This window comes from Trifolium pratense, linkage group LG4, assembly GCF_020283565.1.
Source record: "Trifolium pratense cultivar HEN17-A07 linkage group LG4, ARS_RC_1.1, whole genome shotgun sequence".
Classification (NCBI taxonomy): domain Eukaryota; kingdom Viridiplantae; phylum Streptophyta; class Magnoliopsida; order Fabales; family Fabaceae; genus Trifolium; species Trifolium pratense.
Window position 1 is genome coordinate 31,571,044 of NC_060062.1, and position 24,218 is coordinate 31,595,261.

Consider the following 24,218-nt stretch of genomic DNA (forward strand, 5'->3'; position numbering starts at 1 on the left):
TATGATGTTGTTGATTGGTGCAGCTGATTTTATGAAAATAAGAATTTTTTATGTTGTATATTTTAATTGGATTTTTTGTGACTTTGATATAGGCAAGAGGCAGGCTGAGTTATTTTTTAAGAATTAAGATTATTTTTTCTACTTGATTGCTTGCTTTTCACATGTTAGTTATTCTTGATTTGATTATCCATTTGATTTCCTCCATGACTATCGATAAACTATGTTTAATAAAGCTATGTTTACATTGTTGCACTTGGTTGTGGAATTGAAACCAATGACATATCATGCTGGTAACATTCAATGTAGTTATCTTTTTATCTCAGATATGATGAATTTCCAAATTTTATGCAGGGAACTTTAGATTGTAGGATATGATAGAAGATTATCAATTTGGTTTGGGGCCTTAGATCTATATGAAGTTATCAACCAAATTAATGGAAAAAAGGAGCTGTGATTATTTTTGAATTATTGTTTAGAGGAAGAGAGAAATAGATTGAGTCTATGTATTGATGTTTTTCTTTAAACTATATCCTAATGTACTCTTGCATCCTTATTGTGCATTGAAACTTTTTTTTCTTCATATTGTCATGATAATGATAATTTATGTGGTTAGTTTTGTAAATTGAATTTGGCTTCATATGATATAATGAGATTGGCCTAGAAAAGTCTTATACATTGAAGGGTTGATGAGAGGAAAGGAAGGTAGAAATAATTCTCATATGTTGAAGAATACAGGAATTGGAGGAATTCTATTTTGGAACTTGCTATCATGTCCTTCACAAAATTCTTCTATCATTATAATATGCAATTGTTTCTTCTACCTATATTTTGAATAGCACTCCTATGTCCCATAGCACTCCTATCTATTCTCAAATAGTAGTAATCTTCTTTCTATAAATGTCATGGGTCATGAAAGTTCCATTATAAAATTCGGTGTGATGATTCACTTGAAGTGTGCATATGGTCTACATTTATGTTTGCAATGATCAATTATGTTTAACCCACTTAATTAAGATTAAATTATATGATGTCTTTAATTTAAAACATCCTATATTTGCAATGATATATTATGCTTAACCCACTTGATTGACATCATTCATGATTGACATATATATTGTGATGCTTAACCTATTTGATTAACAGCATCCATGATTGAAATAAATTTGTCGTTCCGCCAAATGAACCAATTTGATTAATTTTCATATGCTTATGACTAATTTTCTTTGACTCATAGCATCCATGATTGACAACAACCATAATTGTTATATATATGGCGTTCTTCTAAACCCGTGCATCGCACGGGGCGGTTACTAGTAGATAGATAAAAACTCCAAACCCCATCTAAACCCTAAAAAAAAAAAATTCCAAAAAGTAATTTTTTTTTGCTACATGTATTTATATAAATTAATATTATTTTTCTATAATTTTTTAATTAATTTTAAAATAAAAAAATTTACCCAAACCCTAACCCTCATAACCCTTTAAAACCCTAACCCTCATACCCTTAAATTTAAAACCCTTATATATCTTCTTTCTCTCATTCTCCCTCATTAACGAAAAAAAACAAACATCAATTGAACGCCACATGCTGGATGGCGCGTTCAACCTATGAACGCTACATTGCCAATGGCGCGTTCTTCATATGGACGCCACATGATGGATGGCGCGTTCCACTCACAAGGGAAAAGTAAGGTATTTTGGAAAATTTTTTCTCATGTAGGGTATTTTGGTGATGTTTTGTGGGTACAGGGGTATTTCAAAAAAAAATTCGTCCGTGAGTAGATGTTACTGTAGTAACAATCACCTCAAAAGTCCGGTCAAAAGCTAACGACAACATTGGAATTTTCAAGCTTCCTAGTTTACACCAATAGAAACATTTCGAAGACACACAAACAAACAAAGTTACCTGCAACGACTACTGTTATCAATCAAACAAACTGCTTTCCACGTTCACTCCACTTTATCTTCTTCTCTTCTCATCATCATCAACATCCACGTAACTTCCTCATTACTTTACCACCTCTACCCTCAACTTATTTCCCAAAACCGCGTCTCACTAGGGGCAAATTCGTCATTACATCTCCCCCTACTCCCTCTACTTCATACCATTTCTAGGTTATCGTTTACTCTAATGATTCATAAACTTAACATTCACTAAAAATGTCTGAAAACGGAGAAGAGAAATTACTCGCTGTGGCACGCCACATAGCAAAAACGCTAGGCCACAACAACAACATGGCTGATGATATTCTCCAAATTTTCTCAAACTTCGATGGAAGATTCTCGAAGGAAAATCTCTCCGAGAAAGTAGCGGTTCCAGAAACAGATCCAAGAGCATGCGCCGCACTGGATCACTGTCTCAAAAACCTCGACCGTCGGATCTCTCACTTTGTTTCCTCCGATCACCCTATCTGGGCGGATTCCGCCGACGCCGGTGCTTTCCTTGACGCCGTTGACGACTTAATCGCCTCCGTTGCTGAGTGGAACCACCTCACCGGTGATAAATCCATCGCCACGTGTCTTGTTCGTGCTGAGGATATGCTTCAGCACGCTATGTTTCGTCTTGAGGATGAGTTCCGATCTCTCATGGAACGGGGCGGTGAGTCGTTTGACCTAACGCAACCGTATCGGAACAGTGATTCAGCTGGAAACTTGTCGAATTTACCGTTTGATTCGGAAGAAGAGGAGGAAGAAATCGACGACGAAGGTAGAAATGGAGAAGATGATCTGATTCCGGTTGCTATGCCGGTAACTGATTACGACATCGTGATTGATGCGTTACCGTCGGCGACGATTAACGACCTTCACGAAATCGCGAAGCGAATGGTTGCTGGTGGATTTGGTAAAGAGTGTTCTCACGTGTACAGCAGTTGTAGAAGAGAGTTTTTGGAGGAAAGTCTCTCGAGATTAGGGTTACAGAAGCTTAGCATCGAAGATGTTCACAAGATGCCATGGAATGATATTGAAGACGAGATTGAAAGATGGATTAAAGCTTCCAACGTTGCTTTAAAGATACTTTTCACCAGCGAACGACGACTCTGCGATCGGGTTTTCTTCGGATTCTCCTCCGCCGCAGATTTCTCGTTTATGGAGGTTTGCAGAGGTTCTACAGTTCAGTTGTTGAATTTTGCTGACGCGGTTGCAATTGGAAGCCGTTCGCCTGAACGGTTGTTTAAAATTCTGGATGTGTTTGAAACATTGCGTGACCTAATTCCTGAATTTGAGGTGTTATTTTGTGATCAGTATAGTGTATCGTTAAGAAATGAAGCATTGACTATATGGAAGAGATTGGGGGAAGCAATTAGAGGGATTTTCATGGAGTTGGAGAATTTGATTCGCAGAGATCCAGCTAAGGCAGCTGTTCCGGGTGGTGGACTTCACCCGATTACTCGCTACGTGATGAATTATCTCCGCGCTGCGTGTCGGTCAAGACAGACATTGGAGCAAGTGTTTGAAGACTATGGACATCCATTGAAAGAATACCCTAAAATTGATGATAGAATGTCTTCATCTTCCTCTTTGTCAGTGCAAATGGATTGGATTATGGAGCTATTAGAGAGCAATTTGGAAGCCAAATCAAAAATCTATAAAGATCCTGCATTGTGCTATGTTTTCTTGATGAATAACTGCAGGTACATTGTTCAAAAGGCTGAAGATAGTGAATTAGGGTCACTTTTAGGTGATGATTGGATCAAAAAACACACTGCGAAAATTCGGCAGTACCATGTGCAGTATCAAAGAAGCTCATGGAATAAGGTGTTTGGGTTTCTGAAAGTTGAATACAATGGATCAATCCCACCTAATGGGGTAGCCAAGTCTATGAAAGAGAAGCTGAAATCATTCAACATGGTGTTTGATGATTTATGCAGGGTTCAATCTTCATGGTTTATCTTTGATGAACAACTTAGGGAAGAAATAAGAATTTCAATTGAGAAACTTTTGTTACCAGCTTATGAAAATTTCATGGCGAGGTTTCATAATATTGCTGAAGTTGGTAAGCATGCTGAGAAATACATTAAGTACGAAACAGAGGAGATTGAAGCAAGACTCAATGATTTGTTTCAGGGAAGCAGTGGATCAACTGGTAGCAGAAAGAGAAGCTAAAAACTGTATGTTTTTGTGTGTATGTATTTAATATTGTGTAGTTGTAAACTTGTAATACAAAGTTTTGATTGTCACAATTTTAGTTGTAAAAGATGCATGACCTTGTTGTATACTATAAATATGATTTGTATGTTTTTCTGCTTAACATCGTTTTGAAGGGTTGAAAAAGATTTTTTTGCTTGGTTACAAATGAAAAAAGGTAAAAGAGAAATAGTAAATTAAATAATGTGTACTATATTTTAAGGAGTTGCATAATTAACACTAGTTGGCTGTTGCACCAATGAGGTCATGGCTTTGGACTCTTCAATTGCAGTGATTAGAATTGTATAAAAAAACTAAGGAATTGACTTAATCAACAAGATTTAGTATGTATAGTATGATACTGTCTCTAGTCATTTTTATAAGAGAAATGAGTCGACGAAAATTGATGTATTATGGCGTAGGTTAAAATTACTTGGTTCAACTCCATGCATTTGTCAAGTAATTCTTGGACTTGGATCCATTGTAGTTATGTAACCATCCAGTTACTGGCAGTAGATTACAGACCTTGATAGAGATCAAATGTTCTCATTTCACTTCAGTAAATTGGATTTTAAATCTAAACTATACTTGAAGACCGACAAGTTCAATTTAAAACATAAATATTGTTTTCATGAATATACTAATTCAGGAGATTATATCACCAAAAAAAAAATAATAATAATACAATATGAGTAGGACCATCATTTATGCAACAGTTGACTGGAGATGAGATTTTCCTTGACTTGGTTTGGAACTTTCATGGTAACTGATTGGAAATATCTTAAAACCATAAAAAAATGGAAAAAATCTTTGGAACTTTCCTGGAGATGATAAACAGCTTTGGTCCCTAATTGCCTCATAATTTCTGCTGAAATAGAGAGAGCTTCTCATAACCAAAGTTATTCTCATTCTGTCTGTGAAATCAATTCATACACACTTTAGACAACATGATGCATATTCTAATCCAAATTTGGAAATGGTTGATGCAGCCAAAGTTGTGGAGGTTTGTGGGTTTTGTTTCATCCATTGTTGGATTGCTCTGTTATGGTCTAAGCTCTTCCTTCAACTATCTCTTTGGAGATTGGAATCTGTTGAAGATTTTCCTTTACAGTGTTTTCAGCTTAATCATCAGCCTCATCATTTTATTTGCAAAGACATGGCAACACTCAACAAGTCTTCGATTCAAAGCTCACGCAGCATTTTTGGTATTAACAATCACTTCACTCTATTCATTTTTCTTTGATAAAGTAATGAATGGAAAACCAGATGCATATAGTCTACTTTCATGTGCTGCTTTTGCTATCATGTTACTAAGTTTGTCACGGAAAACTCAATGCGGATTTGAAGTGGATCTTCTTTACTTTTTTCTCGGATGTCTAATTGTGCAACTCATGAAGATTAAACTGCAGTTATTCATTGTTGGAGCAGCTTTCGGTTACTTAATTATTATTTTACGTTCTTCTTTCTCTTCTATAGATGTTGTAATATATAATGAAGATCTTACTAGTCCCCAAGATGAAAATCTGGTAATTATTGAAGTCAATTCAGATTCACTGCAACTAACCAGTACCGATATTGGTAGCAGTATGGTGGAACAACTCAGTAACTATGTGAAGGCACTTCGGCAAGAAAATTCAAATATCATCGAAAAGCTTGGAGATGATTCTGGATTTATTATGTCTGACCCTGACTTCATGATCAAGGCCTTGCCAACTGAAACAATCGACAACCTTCACAAAACAGCCAAGTTGATGGTTAGTGCTGGATTTGAGAAGGACTTCTCCGACGTGTATATCAGTTGCCGTAAGGAATGTTTGGTAGAAAGCCTCACAAGGTTAGGGTTCAAGAAACTCAACATCGAGGACATTCAGATGTTGTCATGGATGGAAATTGAAGACGGTCTTGAAAGATGGATTAAAGCTTCCAAATTGGCTTTGAAGATATTGTTTCCAACTGAGCGACGATTATGTGATCGGGTTTTCTTTGGGTTCTCATCCATCGCTGATTTATCATTTATGAATGTCTGTATGGAATTTACACTTCAGTTGCTGAATTTTGCCGATGCTATTGCCATTGGAAGCCAATCACCTGAGCGGTTGTTTAAAGTCATTGACATGTTTGAAACAATGCGTGACCTCATTCCAGAGTTTGAGTGTCTGTTCCGTGATCAATACAGTTTGTCGCTGCAAAATGAAGCAACCACAATTTGGAAGAAATTGGGGGAAGCAATTAGAGGGATTTTCATGAAGTTGGACAATTTGATTCGCAGAGATCGAGCTAAGGCAGCTGTTCCGGGTGGTGGACTTCACCCGATTACTCGCTACGTGATGAATTATCTCCGCGCTGCATGTCGGTCAAGACAGACATTGGAGCAAGTGTTTGAAGACTATGGACATCCATTGAAAGAATACCCTAAAATTGATGATAGAATGTCTTCATCTTCCTCTTTGTCAGTGCAAATGGATTGGATTATGCAGCTATTAGAGAGCAATTTGGAAGCCAAATCGAAAATCTATAAAGATCCTGCATTGTGCTATGTTTTCTTGATGAATAACTGCAGGTACATTGTTCAAAAGGCTGAAGATAGTGAATTAGGGTCACTTTTAGGTGATGATTGGATCAAAAAACACACTGCGAAAATTCGGCAGTACCATGTGCAGTATCAAATAAGGTCATGGAATAAGGTGTTTGGGTTTCTGAAAGTTAAATACAATGGATTAATCCCACCTAAAGGGGTAGCCAAGTCTATGAAAAAGAAGCTGAAATCATTCAACATGGTGTTTGATGATTTATGCAGGGTTCAATCTTCATGGTTTATCTTTGATAAACAACTTAGGGAAGAAATAAGAATTTCAATTGAGAAACTTTTGTTACCAGCTTATGAAAATTTCATGGCGAGGTTTCATAATATTGCTGAAGTTGGTAAGCATGCTGAGAAATACATTAAGTACGAAACAGAGGAGATTGAAGCAAGACTCAATGATTTGTTTCAGGGAAGCAGTGGATCAACTGGTAGCAGAAAGAGAAGCTAAAAACTGTATGTTTTTGTGTGTATGTATTTAATATTGTGTAGTTGTAAACTTGTAATACAAAGTTTTGATTGTCACAATTTTAGTTGTAAAAGATGCATGACCTTGTTGTATACTATAAATATCACTGTATTTTTTTCTGCTTAACATCATTATAGCGGGTTGAAAAAGATTTTTTTTGCTTGGTTACAAATGAAAAAAGGTAAAAGAAAAATAGTAAATTAAATAATGTGTACTATATTTTAAGGAGTTGCATAATTAACACTAGTTGGCTGTTGCACCAATGAGGTCATGGCTTTGGACTCTTCAATTGCAGTGATTAGAATTGTATAAAAAAACTAAGGAATTGACTTAATCAACAAGATATAGTATGTATAGTATGATACTGTCTCTCGTCATTTTTATAAGAGAAATGAGTCGACTAAAATTGATGTATTATGGCGTAGGTTAAAATTACTTGGTTCAACTCCATGCATTTGTCAAGTAATTCTTGGACTTGGATCCATTGTAGTTATGTAACCATCCAGTTACTGGCCGTAGATTACAGACCTTGATAGAGATCAAATGTTCTCATTTCACTTCAGTAAATTGGATTTTAAATCTAAACTATACTTGAGGACCGACAAGTTCAATTTAAAACATAAATATTGTTTTCATGAATATACTAATTCAGGAGATTATATCACCAAAAAAATAAAAATAATAATACAATATGAGTAGGACCATTATTTATGCAACAGTTGACTGGAGATGAGATTTTCCTTGACTTGGTTTGGAACTTTCATGGTAATTGATTGGAAATATCTTAAAACCATAAAAAAATGGAAAAATCTTTGGAACTTTCCTGGAGATGATAAACAGCTTTGGTCCCTAATTGCCTCATAATTTCTGCTGAAATAGAGAGAGCTTCTCATAACCAAAGTTATTCTCATTCTGTCTGTGAAATCAATTCATACACACTTTAGACAACATGATGCATATTCTAATCCAAATTTGGAAATGGTTGATGCAGCCAAAGTTGTGGAGGTTTGTGGGTTTTGTTTCATCCATTGTTGGATTGCTCTGTTATGGTCTAAGCTCTTCCTTCAACTATCTCTTTGGAGATTGGAATCTGTTGAAGATTTTCCTTTACAGTGTTTTCAGCTTAATCATCAGCCTCATCATTTTATTTGCAAAGACATGGCAACACTCAACAAGTCTTCGATTCAAAGCTCACGCAGCATTTTTGGTATTAACAATCACTTCACTCTATTCATTTTTCTTTGATAAAGTAATGAATGGAAAACCAGATGCATATAGTCTACTTCCATGTGCTGCTTTTGCTATCATGTTACTAAGTTTGTCACGGAAAACTCAATGCGGATTTGAAGTGGATCTTCTTTACTTTTTTCTCGGATGTCTAATTGTGCAACTCATGAAGATTAAATTGCAGTTATTCATTGTTGGAGCAGGTTTCGGTTACTTAATTATTATTCTACGTTCTTCTTTCTCTTCTATAGATGTTGTAATCGATAATGAAGATCTTACTAGCCTCCAAGATGAAAATCTGGTAATTATTGAAGTCAATTCAGATTCACTGCAACTAACCAGTACCGATATTGGTAGCAGTATGGTGGAACAACTCAGTAACTATGTGAAGGCACTTCGGCAAGAAAATTCAAATATCATCGAAAAGCTTAGAGATGATTCTGGATTTATTATGTCTGACCCTGACTTCATGATCAAGGCCTTGCCAACTGAAACAATCGACAACCTTCACAAAACAGCCAAGTTGATGGTTAGTGCTGGATTTGAGAAGGACTTCTCCGACGTGTATATCAGTTGCCGTAAGGAATGTTTGGTAGAAAGCTTCACAAGGTTAGGGTTCAAGAAACTCACCATCGAGGACATTCAGATGTTGTCATGGAAGGAAATTGAAGACGGTCTTAAAAGATGGATTAAAGCTTCCAAAGTGGCTTTGAAGATATTGTTTCCAACTGAGCGACGATTATGTGATCGGGTTTTCTTTGGGTTCTCATCCACCGCTGATTTATCATTTATGAATGTCTGTATGGAATTTACACTTCAGTTGCTGAATTTTGCCGATGCTATTGCCATTGGAAGCCGATCACCTGAGCGGCTGTTTAGCGTCATCGACATGTTTGAAACAATGCGTGACCTCATTCCAGAGTTTGAGTCTCTGTTCCGTGATCAATACAGTTTGTCGCTGCAAAACGAAGCAACCACAATTTGGAAGAGATTGGAAGAAGCGATCAGAGGCATTTTTGCGGAGTAGGCGGATCTGATTCGCCAAGATCCGGCATGGGATGCGGTTCCCGACAGTGGTGGACTTCACCCGATTACCCGTTACGTGATGAACTATCTCCCTGCTGCTAGTCGATCACGGAAGACCCTGGAGCAAGTGTTTGAAGAAGATTATGAGAATCCATTGAAGGAATATCCCAAAATTAAGGATAGAATGCATTGCTCTAATTCCTCTCTCTCAGTGCAGATGCGTGTGATTATGGAGCTATTAGAGAGCAATTTGCAAGCCAAATCCAAAATCTATGAGGATCCTGGTTTGTACTATGTTTTCTTGATTAATAACAGCAGGTACATTATTCAAAAGACCAAAGATAGTGAATTAGAAACTATTTTAGGAGACGATTGGATCAAAAAACACATTGAATACAGCAATGGATCAATGCAGCCTAATGAGGTAGAAAGTAGATGAAAAAAAAGTTAAAATCGTTCAACATGCCATTTGAAGAAATATGCAGGGTTAAATCATTATTTATCTTTGAACTTCAATGAGATGTTTCAAAGAGTTCTTGAACTTGGTAAGTATGCTGATAAATATGGTGGATATCACAGCGAGACTCGACGACTTGTTTCTTGGAAACATCAAATCCACCGGTAGCCGAAAGTGAAGCTTAATATGTATGTTTTTTGTTTATATGCATGTATTTGTTGTGTAGTTGAAATAACAAGTTTTGATTGTCAAAATATGTTATGATTAAAATAAGGAAAATGCTAAACAGTGCTCCGGGGCACTGCATTAACAAGGAAATTTTGTCTCGAAACTTGTGTATTCAAGTGTAAAAAGTTATCTTCTTTATGTTAATTTTGTTTCTTATTTTCTTTTTTGGTATGCTTAACAAGTGATCGGGTTAAAATGAATAAAAAATTCTCTTAACAAGTACGTTTCATTTTAAAAGAGGTTGTGATGTCATTTTAAACAAAAATTAATTTGCACCTTGTTTTCCATTTGTTTTATGTGTCATTAGTTTGTCCTAACTTCTTGTATTAGTCTAACTTATTCAAAAGAGGGCTGTATTAGTCAGCTCCTACTACCATTACTCATTTCTTGTATATTTAAATTGCTTTCACACATCAAAATAATACTTTAAGTAGCTTTTTGGTTCGTTTCATATGAAATAAGAGGATAAGAAGCTTCCTAAAAAAAAAGAAGCCAAAAAAATTTGTTCACATATCAGTATATAATATATATGTCTGTGAAAGCAGTTTCAACTCTTAACTCACTAAAGAGAAAACATGAAGTATTTTATAATCAAAATTCAAAGATGGCTTATGCATAAAAATGTATGGAGAGTTGTGGGCTTCATTGCAGCTGTTGTTGGATTGCTTTGTTATGCTCTCAGCTCTTCCTTCAACCATTTATTTGGAAATTGGAATTTGTTGAAAATATTTCTTTACTGTGTTTTCTGTTTCATTATCTGTTTGCTGATTTTATCAGCAATGATATGGAATCACTTGAGAAGTCTCAGGTTCCAAGTTCAATTCCCATTTTTGGTTTTAACCATTACCTCAGTATATTCCTTTTTCTCCGATAAAATGATCAATGGGAAACCAGATGCATTTAGCCTCATTTCAAGTGTTGCCTTTGCTATCATGTCTCTCAGTTTGTCGCGGCAAAGTCGGTGCGGATTTGAAGTCGATCTTCTTTACTTTTTTCTCGGAAATCTTATTGTGCAGCTCATGAAGATTAAATTGGCATTATTCATTGTTGGAGCTGGTTTCAGCTATTCTGTTATTATTCTTCGCTCTTCTTTTCGGTCCATTTCCATAGATGAAGGACAAATTAATGAGTACCCCAGAATCCAAGATGAAAATTCGGTAGTTCTTTGTGTCATTTCACCACAATTGGACAGTACTGATATTGCTAGTAGCATGATGGAACAGTTCAGGACTTGTGTGAATGCGATTCAGAAGGAAATGTTTTATGTCATGGACATTCTTTTGGAACAGCTAAAGGAATACTTTGAGGATACATCTGAGTTTATGATGTCAGAACGCAGCAGTGAAGGAGTGATCATATTGGAAGCACTGTGCCCGGAAACGGTCAACAACTTACAGGAAATAGTGAAGTTGATGGTGAACGCTGGTTTTGAGAAGGAGTGCTCCAATGTTTACAGCATTTGTCGGAGGCAATGCTTGGAGGAATGCCTAATAAAACAATTATTAGGTTTGGATAATCTTACTATCGAGGAACTTAACATGATTTCATTTAAGGATTTCAAACGCCGGGTTAAAAAATGGATTAAGGCTTCCAAGGTTGCTCTCAAGATATTGTTTCCCACCGAACGGCAACTCTGTGATATTGTTTTCTTCGGATTCTCTGCCATCTCCGATCTCTCGTTTACAGATGTTTGCAGGGAATGCGCCACTCATTGGCTGAATTTTCCCAAAGCCTTAGCGAATGAAAGCCATTTGCCAGAACAGTTGTTTAGAATGCTCGATGTGTTTGAAACATTGGGCGACCTAATTCCGAATTTTGAGTCTCTTTTTTGTTATCAATACAGTGTATCACTAACTAATGAAGCAAACACAGTTTTGAAGAAATTGGGAGAAGCAATAGTGTGCATTTTCACGGAGTTGGAAAATATGATTCACCAAGATCAGACGAATGCGCCAGTTCTTGTTCTTGGTGGCGGGCTTCACCCCATTGTTCGTTACATGATGAATTACCTAACCAACACATATGACTACCATGATATACTGGAGCAGTTATTTGAAGACCATGGACATATGTTGCAGCAATACGTCAAGCTTGATGATAATGTGCCCTCCTCGTCCTCTTTTTCATTGCAGATGGAACGGATTATGGAGGTATTGGAGACTAATTTGGAAGCCAAGTCCAAAATTTATAAAGACCCTGCTTTGTGCTGTATTTTCTTAATGAATAGCAGCAAGTACATAATTCGGAAGACAGAAGGTGGTGTCTTAAGGGCTCTTTTTGCGAATGGCTTGTTTGAAAGACACCAAGCAAAATTACAGCACAACTATGAGCAATATCTGAGAATCTCATGGAATAAGGTGCAAGGGTTTCTAATCCTGGGCAACAACGGATTAGTGCTTCCTGATATGGTAGAGAAGTCAATGAAGGAGAAGCTAGAATCTTTCAACATACTGTTTGAGGAAATATGCAGGGTTCAATCTTTGTGGTTTGTCTTGGATAAAGAGTTTAGGGAAGAAATAATAACTTCCATTGGGGAAATCTTGTTGCCAGCCTACGGAAACTTCATTCAGAGGTTCCAGAGTGTTCTGGAACTTGGAAAGCATGCTGATAGCTATACCATTAAGTATGGATTGGAGGATATTGAAGCAAGACTCAACGATTTGTTTCAGAGAATCATTCGATAAACTGGTGGCCGTTGTGTAATTGAAATACAAAGTTACTTTTTTGCATTAACTAGTATAGAAAATAGATTTTAATCTAGTTTTCAAAGCTTTCTAAGTCGCTTTCACAATCAACTTAAATGTCTGATCTTAGTTTGTGAAACTTAAAATTTTATAATTCGCCTCACTTAAAATTTAGAGAGCAATTTGCAAGCCAAATCCAAAATCTATGAGGATCCTGGTTTGTACTATGTTTTCTTGATTAATAACAGCAGGTACATTATTCAAAAGACCAAATATAGTGAATTAGAAGCTATTTTAGGAGACAATTGGATCAAAGAACACATGTGAAATTCTGGCACACTAGTATTAAGATGTTGTACTCAACGCTTCACCACTATAGTACACTTTTAACGCGTGAATCAATGATCCAACATCCAACAGCGCATACACAAGGAATAATAAACTAAACAAAACTGAAAGTAAATTAACACAGTAATTTGTTAACCCAGTTCAGCATAAGCCTACTCTGGGGGATACCAATCCAGGAGTGAATCCACTATGATAGTAATAGTTTGAAGCCCTCAATAAACCTCCTGTTTATGACTTCTCACCTAATCACCACCCGTGCTATATCCTACCTAAGACACACCTAGGTATGAGAACCTCCGCTCACCTCCTCTTGACCACAGCCACTGTGATCGTACAATACTAGATTTAATATGTGAAGACACACTTCATAAAACACACACACCACTTCCGTGCTTAAAAGCTTTGGAATGGTATACACACACTATCTCCTTGCTTAGAAGCTCCAGAGATATTACAATGCACAAACACACAGTTCCTAGTCTAGTGGAAAATCAACACAAGACTTAGAACACAATAGACACAATACTAAAACCTAAACTCACGCTTTGTAAGACTCAAATCTGGTTTCAGTGATTTGAACAATGGAGTCAACCTTCTTTAAATAACCTTCACGAGCTCAGGCTAGGTCTTCAATTAGGCTTCAATAGCTCAGCATGATTAATGGTTCCTTTCAAGAAATAATCTTTAATTCAAATGTTTTGTTTCCTTAACTTGAAGATCTGATTAACAAGCAACACTTGATCACGAGATCCATTAATAATTAAGCGTGACAACGCTCCTTATCACAAACGACCATTTATTGTGGATTCCATATTTAGAACTTAGGCGCGAGATCTCAACATACACAGGCCCGGCCTACTGGATGTGGTTTCCAATGTTGAAGCATTGTACCGAACATCTTGCTTATACTGGATGGTGGAAGCATGTAGTTCCACATCAGAAAAGATCACATGTTTTAGCAAAATGGGGCCAACCATACAACGCCAACAATCTCCCCCTTTGGCAATTTTTGGCTAAAACATCCTAAGATTATTTCAACCTTTCTAGAGAGATACACAAGCTACCTTTCTTCAACTCAACGTAGGCACACAGTCATGAAGTAAAGTAGATCAATTTAACATGCTTGTTTTTAATAACCCCTCATATAAAAATAACATATTTAATATGTATCAATTTAGAACTTCAGAGGCATGCAACAGCGGAATAGTGAACACAACTCGCCTCACAGGAATTTGCCAATAGAGAGTATACGATTCTCATAAAAGAAACACTGGGGAAAAATAAATTCCCTCAAAGCTGAGAAAAATAAATTCTCAGGAACAGATGATGCTTCAACATGCAGTAGCACATTGTGTGCTAAGCAGAAAGGAAATATTGCTCCCCCTCAAAAATAGAAACGAGTACCAAGTTCATCTTACTCCCCCTTAATTCATGCATAGGGATTAGTCAGATGATCCAGCATCTGGTGGCACATCAACCTCAGCAACCTATTATGACATACAATATCTACTCCCCCTTTTTAGCCACAAAATAGACAAAAAAGGAACTGCATAAAATAGTATCCAAGAGCAGTGCAGATAGTAGCAGAACAGAAAGTGCAGACAAAATATTACAAACCATGCACACTCGGTGCTAAATTCAGGGCTCAGCCCACAGACATGGAAAATAAAAATCCAAACAAGGAAACATCAAAATTACACAGAAGCACTTGGAGATGAATCATTTTCTTCTCCTTCAACATCTGTGTCAGCTTCTTCTTCACCACTAGAGCCATCATCATCTGCATCAGCTGCTTGAGCTGCAGCCTCTTCAACCCTGAGAGCATGTATCATCCTTTCAAACTGCAATTTCTTTTCATCTAGCTCCTTACAGTTTGCTTCCAGCATAGCAATCATCTCCTTCCTTGTCATAGGAGTGTCAGCAGCAGCATTTGATGGTCCAGCAATATCTGGAGCATGCTGTTTACTGTACAGCTTCTGATGAATGGCCAGAGGAGTTGCCCTTTTCTTAGCAGACTCATCCTCATGCCTTATATTTGGATGTTGGGACAAGATGATGTCACAGATTAGGGTTGGAAATGCAATGGGTTGCTTGGTGACAGAGGTCTTGGCATGCTGCACAACTTGATTGAAAATATATAGACCAGTATTAAACTTAGTACCAGTACCAATCATATAAATGAGCTTACCCAGATTTGTTGCAATGTCAGATGCATGTGTAGTAGGGACCCAGTTGACAGAAGCAATGCGATTCAAGATGGCATACTTTTGAGTTAGCTTGACAGCTGGTACCTTCTTCTTCCTGGGCCAGGTTTTCACTTTATCAGCTGTGATGGTTCTGCAGACCACATTATCAGACACATCTATATCAGGGTGTGGCTCATCAGAGTTACCCAGGAACCTGTTTATCACACTTGGGGAGAAAGTAACACATTTTCCTCGAACAAAGACTTTCTGAAACTCCTTATCCAAGGGATTGTCACAACCTATAGGAATGTTGACAACAAACTCCCTAACCAGCTTTTCATAGCAGGAGCCTAAGCCCCACACAGTTTTGATCAATCCAGCATCATTGATCAAACTTACAATCTCTTCACATTCCAGAATATCTTTGCCTAGTTCCCTTTCCAGAGCCAATCTTCTTTTGCAAATGATTCCCCATCGTTGAGCATAAGATGGAAGATGAAATGAAACATTGTCACAAGGAAAGTCTTCAATGTCAGGAGCAACAAATTGAGGCATGGCCTTCTTAGCAGACATAGCCTTCTTAGCAGGAGGCTTGATGCTTGAGGCATCCTTTTCAGCTTCAAATTCAGAGTCACTTGATGGTGCACTCTTCCTTTTCAGCACACCCTTATTCTTTTCAGGAGGAGGTATAGGCTTGCTCCATCCTTTCTTAGGACCATACTTGACAGGCTTCAGAGTAGTGTCCTTTGAGTTCTTGGTGACAACAGGGGTAGTGGTAACAGCAGGTGCAGGTGTAGTGGTCCTGCTTCTCAGTCTTCTCCCAATTCCTTTCTGAGTAGGTGGAGGTTGCAGATCTTCTTCAGAGGGGACTTCATCAACATCCACTATGTCCTGTTCTTCATTTGTGGTTTTCTCAGAGTCCTCACCAGCTTCATTCTCTGGCTCAGAATCAGCCACATCCTCAGGGGTACTTTCTTTGTTTACTTCCTCTTCAGTGGAAGCTTCAGTATTAGATCCACTGCCAAACGACCCAGTGGCAGTGTTAGCATGTGGGCTAGATCCTCCTTTGGATGCTTCAACATCCTTCTCAGCATCAGTTGGTATAGAGGATGGTTCAACACCGGTTGGAGCATCGGTTACAACAGCCTTTTCTTGAGATTTTTCAGTAACCTCAGTTATGACATTCGTGGGAACTGTCATATTCTCAGGAACACTCGGATTATTGTTCACACCAACATTCTCAGCAATATTTTGAGTTTTTCCTAGGGTTTCAACAAAACTAGGGTTTTCCTCTACAGTAGGGTTTTCTTGATTCACCTTTTCAGACACAGACTTAACAGACGATTCAACATTCGCATTTTTGCCGGAGGCAACATCATGCGATTCCACATTCGCCGTTTCAGAAAAGTTCTTACTTAAGTACAGATCAGACATGCTTAAACCCCTTTTTACAGGAGATTGGGGTTTCTTCTTCTTAGACTTAATAGAATCATACTTAATAGAGGGAGACGATTCACTTACTTTCTTAGACGATTTTGCAGATTTCTTCTTTTTAGAAGTAGTTGCAGGAATACTTGATAAAGGCATCGCATCTACCACAACAGTTGTTCCTTCCTTCTTAGACTTTGATCTTGTTTTCACAGTATCAGCAATTTTGTTTTTGATCTGAGCGGAACCGGAAGATTGAGACATTTTCTCAAAGAATTTGTTGGAGTTTTTGAAATTTTTGATGATTTGAGATGATGGTTTGTGTTTGCAGGTCGCAGCAAGGAGTTCAGAGGAAGTTAAAGGTTTTGGAAAAGAATAATGATGATATGAGAGTTGATAGCGTGTAATAGAGAAGTTATGGAAAGTTATTTTTGTCTTCCCTTGATTTACGTGCGCCAATAGACAAAATTTGGAGAAAAAAATGGTTGCGCGCACATAATGCCTTAACTGCTATAATTCCTCATATAGGCAAATTCCTAATTTGCCCCTAAGCCTTTCAAACTGATTTGCATCTAAAGCTTTGGTGAAAATATCAGCTACCTGTTCTTCAGTTGCAACATGCTCCAATTTCACAATATTCTCTTCCACCAAATCCCTGATGAAGTGATGACGAATGTCAATATGCTTTGTTCTACTGTGCTGAATAGGATTTTTTGAAATATTTATGGCGCTTAAATTGTCACAGTACAATGTTAGAGCATCCTGTTCAACATTGTATTCCTTAAGCATCTGCTTCATCCACAATAATTGGGAGCAACTACTCCCAGCTGCAATGTACTCAGCCTCTGCAGTGGATAGAGAAACACAGTTTTGTTTCTTGCTAAACCAAGAGATAAGATTTTCTCCTAGATAAAAACATCCACCAGAGGTGCTTTTTCTGTCATCAGCACATCCAGCCCAATCTGCATCACAATATCCCATCAACCTAGCATTGTTGGTGTGGGAATACATTATTCCATAATCAGAAGTTGCATTGACATACTTCAAGATTCTTTTTACTTGTGTAAGATGGCTCATCTTTGGCTCAGCTTGGTACCTAGCACATACACCAACAGCAAAGGTGATGTCAGGCCTGCTTGCTGTGAGGTACAGTAGGCTTCCTATCATGCTTCTATACATGCTTTGGTCTACATCTACACCTTTCTCATCCTTGGTTAATTTTAGATGTGTGGCAGCAGGTGTTCTTTTGTGTGCAGCATTTTCCATGCCAAACTTCTTTATGATATTTTTAGCATACTTGCTTTGAGACACAAATATTGTGTCTTCCATCTGTTTCACCTGTAATCCAAGAAAATAGGTTAATTCTCCTACCAAGCTCATCTCAAATTCAGACTGCATCTGTCTCACAAAGTGTTGGACCATCGGTTCCGCCATCCCTCCAAAGACTATGTCATCAACATATATCTGTGCTATCAACAAGTTTCCATTCATTTCTTTGACAAATAAGGTCTTGTCATTTCCACCTTTCTTGTATCCTTGATTGATCAGGAATTCAGTTAACCTTTCATACCAAGCCCTTGGTGCTTGTTTCAAGCCATACAAAGCCTTTTTCAGTTTGTAGACATGATCCGGATGATTTGGATCTATGAAACCTTTGGGCTGTTCAACAAATACTTCTTCATGAAGATACCCATTTAGAAAGGCGCTCTTGACATCCATTTGGTAGAGTTTGAGTTTGAGGATGCAAGCTACACCAAGAAGCAGCCTTATGGATTCTAGTCTTGCCACGGGAGCAAAGGTCTCATCAAAGTCAATTCCCTCCACCTGAGTGTAGCCTTGAGCTACCAGTCTTGCCTTATTCCTTGTTACTGTACCCTTCTCATCAGACTTATTCTTGTATATCCATTTAGTGCCTATGACATTTACTCCATGTGGTCTTGGAACAAGGTCCCAGACTTCATTTCTAGTGAATTGATTCAATTCCTCTTGCATTGCTTCAATCCAGAACTCATCAGTAAGAGCCTCTTTTATGTTTTTAGGCTCAAATTTTGATACAAAACAGGTGTTTGAGATAGCATCAATCCTTCTTCTGGTAGCAATGCCCTGGTCTGGATCACCTATGATAAGATCTTTAGGATGATTCTTCTGTGTCCTAATAGATGGTGCTTTTGCTGGGGCAGGTACATAGTCTTGATCAGATTCATCACCTTTTAATTCAGACTTTTCACTTTGTGTCATCTCTTCAGAGTTGTCAGGAGATGGTTCAACATCTGTTTCCACATCCGATGGTTGAGTGGATGGTGCATCATCAATCACAACATTGATCGTTTCCATAATGACTTTGGTTTTTGTGTTATAGACCCTGTAGGCTCTGCTATTCAAGGAATATCCCAGAAATATACCTTCTTCACTTTTAGGATCAAGTTTTCGTCTTGGTTCTCTGTCAGCAAGAATGTAGCATTTACTCCCAAAAATGTGAAAGTGTTTCACAGTTGGCTTTCTTCCCTTCCATAATTCATACAAGGTTGCAGATGTTCCCTTTTTGAGTGTCACACGGTTGTGTATGTAGCAGGCTGTACTCATAGCCTCTGCCCAGAACTGATATGGAAGACCCTTGGCATGAAGCATTACTCTAGCAGACTCTTGAATGGTTCTATTCTTTCTCTCTACTACACCATTTTGTTGTGGTGTTATAGGAGCAGAGAATTCATGTTGGATACCTTCTGCTGCACAGAAATCATAGAATTTGCTATTCTCAAACTCCTTTCCATGATCACTTCTGACCCTTATAATGACAGACCCCTTTTCTCTTTGAAGTTGTACACATAAGTTTCTAAATGTTTCAAAACTATCTGATTTTTCTCTAAGGAAGTCTATCCACGTAAAACTAGAGAAATCATCCACCATAACAAAAGCATACCTTTTTCCTCCAAGACTTTCAGTCTGCATAGGTCCCATCAAATCCATGTGTAACAATTCAAGTGTTCTGGTAGTAGATTGATGTTGAAGCCTTGGGTGTGCCACCTTGGTTTGTTTGCCTATCTGACATTCTCCACATATTGTTCCTTCGTCTATCTTTAGCTTGGGTAATCCTCTGATTGCTTCTTCAGCTATGGCCTTTTTCATTCCTCTCAGGTGTAGATGACCCAACTTTTGATGCCAGAGTTTGACTTCCTCATTTTTGCTTATGAGGCAGGTAGACATATAATTTCCTTCTTCAGACACCCACAAGTAACAATTATCTTTGGACCTTACCCCCTTCATTATCAGTCTTCCTTCTTCATCTGTAACAAGACATTCTGATTGAGTGAAGTTCACCTTCATGCCTTGGTCACATAGTTGACTGATGCTGATCAAATTTGCTGTAAGTCCTTTTACTAACAGAACATTGTCTAAGTTTGGTAACCCATTATCAATTAGGTTCCCAATTCCCTTTATTTCACCCTTAGCTCCATCTCCAAATGTTACAAAGCTTGTGGCATAGGACCTTAAGTTGGCTAGATACCCTTCCACACCAGTCATGTGTCTAGAGCATCCACTGTCAAAATACCAATCTTGTCTAGATGATGCCCGTAGTGAAGTATGAGCTATCAGGCTTACACCATCTTCTTTCTTCTTCCACTCTTTCTTGACATTCACGTTCTCAGATTTGGGTTCAAGTGGCCGTGAATTCTGTGGATATCCGTACAGTTTGTAGCAATAAGGTCTAATGTGCCCTTTCCTACCACAATAATGACACCTCCAATTCCTTCTTTTAGTCTTCGACCTTGACCTGTTATATCGATGGTGAGGCATGTGTTGAGGCATCGAGTTATTCTGGACATGCTGCTTGGGTTTTAACCATGTGTCAGTTCCCTGATGTGTGGGAGGATGAGGAGGTAGTAACCCACCACTAACAGGAAAAGTTTTCTCAATGGGGGTAGTGATTGTAGCTTTGTTGTAACCCATTTCTTGATCTACTATCTCGTAATCAAAACCAATAGGTTTCTTACCAGCACTTTGTTTAAGCAGCATGGCTTGAAACTTTTCTTCTCCTGATGCAAAGACTCTAGCTTGTTTTCTAGCATACTCCAAGTCTTCATTCAGCTTTTCAATTTCTTTGTTGAGAGTCTTGATTATATCCAGACATTCATTCTTCTCGACCTGAAGTTGGCAATTTGTCTCCTTTTGTTTTTCCAAGGCTTTGCAGAATTCATTGCTCCTGATGAATAAGTCCTTATAGGTAGCCAGAAGTTCTTCATATGATGTTTCATCGCATGATTCAGCATCAGATTCATAGACACCTGTCAATGCATTGACAAGTTTAGCAGATTCACCTTCATCTTCTTCTGAATCATCCTCATCTGACCAAGTAACAGCAAGACTCTTCTTCTTCTTCAGAAAAGTAGGACATTCAGATTTGATATGGCCAAATCCTTCGCACTCATGACACTGAACTCCTCTAGATGAAGTACTTTTGTCATCACTTCTGGTCCTCCTTTGAGTAGATACAGATTTGTTGGAGTCAGATTTGGTGCTTGAACCATTGAACTTATTGTTGAAGTCAGATTTGGTGTTTGAACCATTGAATTTATTTCTTTTATCCATCCTCTTCATGATACGGTTGAACTGTCTACCAAGTAACACCATGGCTTCAGATAAACTTTCATCACTCTCCATATCTATCTCATCATCTTCTGTAGTATTAGAAGTAAAAGCCAAACTTTTGTTTTTCTTCTCTTTTCTTTGGTTTATGCTCATCTCATAGGTTTGAAGTGAGCCTATTAGTTCATCCACTTGAATGTTGGCCAGATCCTGAGATTCTTCTATTGCTGTTACTTTCATGTCAAACCTCTTAGGTAGAGATCTGAGAATTTTGCTCACCAGCTTTTCATCTGATATGGGTTCTCCCAAGGCATCAAATGAATTTGCAAATTCTAAAATATTCATGTGAAAATCATGAATAGTCTCTTCTTCCTTCATACTCAGATTTTCAAAATTTGTGCGAAGCATCTGAAGTTTGGACAGCTTTACCTTGTTGGTTCCTTCATGTGCTTTCCTGAGTATTTCCCACGCCTGTTTGGCTACAGTGCATCGTTTAACAAGTCTGAACATGTTGATGTCCACCCCATTGAATATGGCATTCAAGGCTTTTGAATTTCCCAGAGCTAGGTCATCCTCGTCTTTGGAATAGTCTTTATTAGGCTTGATTTCACCTGTTACCTTTCCATCCTTATCAATGACCATAGGGGGTTCCCATCCATTTTCTACAGCTTTCCAAGTTCTGCTATCAATGGATTTAAGAAACACCATCATCTTAGCTTTCCAGTAGTCATAGTTCTCAGGCCCGGTTAGCAGTGGTGGTTTAGAAACCGTTCCTCCTTCCTTGTCCATCTCACCAGAAATTTCCGTCCCTGAAGCTCACCCTGAGTTTCGAGCAGGGTGCCTGCTCTGATGCCAATTGAAATTCTGGCACACTAGTATTAAGATGTTGTACTCAACGCTTCACCACTATAGTACACTTTTAACGCGTGAATCAATGATCCAACATCCAACAGCGCATACACAAGGAATAATAAACTAAACAAAACTGAAAGTAAATTAACACAGTAATTTGTTAACCCAGTTCAGCATAAGCCTACTCTGGGGGATACCAATCCAGGAGTGAATCCACTATGATAGTAATAGTTTGAAGCCCTCAATAAACCTCCTGTTTATGACTTCTCACCTAATCACCACCCGTGCTATATCCTACCTAAGACACACCTAGGTATGAGAACCTCCGCTCACCTCCTCTTGACCACAGCCACTGTGATCGTACAATACTAGATTTAATATGTGAAGACACACTTCATAAAACACACACACCACTTCCGTGCTTAAAAGCTTTGGAATGGTATACACACACTATCTCCTTGCTTAGAAGCTCCAGAGATATTACAATGCACAAACACACAGTTCCTAGTCTAGTGGAAAATCAACACAAGACTTAGAACACAATAGACACAATACTAAAACCTAAACTCACGCTTTGTAAGACTCAAATCTGGTTTCAGTGATTTGAACAATGGAGTCAACCTTCTTTAAATAACCTTCACGAGCTCAGGCTAGGTCTTCAATTAGGCTTCAATAGCTCAGCATGATTAATGGTTCCTTTCAAGAAATAATCTTTAATTCAAATGTTTTGTTTCCTTAACTTGAAGATCTGATTAACAAGCAACACTTGATCACGAGATCCATTAATAATTAAGCGTGACAACGCTCCTTATCACAAACGACCATTTATTGTGGATTCCATATTTAGAACTTAGGCGCGAGATCTCAACATACACAGGCCCGGCCTACTGGATGTGGTTTCCAATGTTGAAGCATTGTACCGAACATCTTGCTTATACTGGATGGTGGAAGCATGTAGTTCCACATCAGAAAAGATCACATGTTTTAGCAAAATGGGGCCAACCATACAACGCCAACAACATGGAATAAGGTGCTGAAATTTTTGAAGTTGGACAGCAAAGGATCAAGCAGCCTAATGTGGTAGAAATTCGAAGAAAAAAAAGTTAAAATCGTTCTACATGCCATTTGAAGATATATGCAGGGTTAAATTTTTATAGTTTATCTTTGAACTTCATTGAGATGTTTCAAAGAGTTCTAGAACTTGGTAAGTATGCTGATAAATATGGAGGATATCACAGCGAGACTCGACGACTTGTTTCTTGGAAACATCAAATCCACTGGTAGCCGAAACTGAAGTTTAATCTGTATGTTTTTTTTTTTTGTGTATATGCATGTATTTGTTGTGTAGTTGAAATACAAAGTTTTGATTGTCACAAACATAGTTGTAAAAGATGCATGACTTTGTATAATAAAATAAAATATTTGTGATTACATCTAAATCAAAATATGTTAGTATAATTTTTTGGATTTAGCAACAACAAAAAAGAGAATGAGAGGGGATTGTGCGGCTTCTCCTGTTTAAGGAGGAGACAAATTCGTTTCTTTCTCTTAACAAAGACGTGTCCAACTATGCTATATGATTGGTTGTAATGTCATTTTAAACATAAATTAATTTGCACATGATTTTCCATTTGATTTGTTTGTCATGATTTTCCATTTTAACTAAATTATCGTATTAGTCCATTTTATTTCAAAAGAGGGGGCTCTGATTAGTCAATTCCTACTACCGTCTACCATTAATCATTTCTTATATATTTAAATTACTTTCACTGATCAACTTTTAACTTATTAAGAATTAAGAGGATAGGTAGCTTAGCTTCCTTAAAAAAAAAAAAACCAAAAAAAATTGTTCACATCTCAGTATATTTGTTCCTTAAAAAAAAGCAGTTTCAACTTTTAAGAGAGAACATGGAGCATTTTATAATCCAAATTCAAAGATGGCTTATGCATACAAATGTTCAAACCAATAAAAAATTTGATTCTCATGATGGATATGGTGCCGCCTGAAACAATGAACAAACTT

General features: G+C 37.7%; 4 protein-coding genes and 1 pseudogene across 4 annotated transcripts; 4 read left to right on the forward strand and 1 right to left on the reverse strand.

The window, feature by feature from the left end:
* The first annotated feature begins 1,776 nt into the window (after positions 1-1,776).
* On the forward strand, positions 1,777-7,301 carry LOC123920685 (exocyst complex component EXO70B1-like). Its single transcript, XM_045972981.1, has one exon. It carries the CDS (start codon positions 2,161-2,163, stop codon positions 4,102-4,104), a length of 1,944 nt encoding a protein of 647 aa, XP_045828937.1. The 5' UTR covers positions 1,777-2,160; the 3' UTR covers positions 4,105-7,301.
* LOC123920684 (exocyst complex component EXO70B1-like) lies at positions 5,073-7,301 on the forward strand. The gene has a single exon (XM_045972980.1). It carries the CDS (start codon positions 5,073-5,075, stop codon positions 7,155-7,157), a length of 2,085 nt encoding a protein of 694 aa, XP_045828936.1. The 3' UTR covers positions 7,158-7,301.
* An 823-nt stretch (positions 7,302-8,124) lies between these two features.
* Positions 8,125-9,867, forward strand: LOC123920687 (annotated as a pseudogene).
* Positions 9,868-10,232: 365 nt separating this feature from the next.
* On the forward strand, positions 10,233-13,089 carry LOC123920686 (exocyst complex component EXO70B1-like). Its single transcript, XM_045972982.1, has one exon. The coding sequence runs from the start codon at positions 10,689-10,691 to the stop codon at positions 12,795-12,797; it is 2,109 nt and encodes a 702-aa protein (XP_045828938.1). The 5' UTR covers positions 10,233-10,688; the 3' UTR covers positions 12,798-13,089.
* A 1,750-nt stretch (positions 13,090-14,839) lies between these two features.
* Positions 14,840-19,093, reverse strand: LOC123922482. Its single transcript, XM_045975198.1, has 4 exons — positions 18,815-19,093; positions 17,360-17,458; positions 15,847-16,996; positions 14,840-15,759 (listed from the first exon to the last, which is right to left on the reverse strand). Exons 1-4 carry the CDS (start codon positions 19,091-19,093, stop codon positions 14,840-14,842), a joined length of 2,448 nt encoding a protein of 815 aa, XP_045831154.1.
* Positions 19,094-24,218: the final 5,125 nt, after the last annotated feature.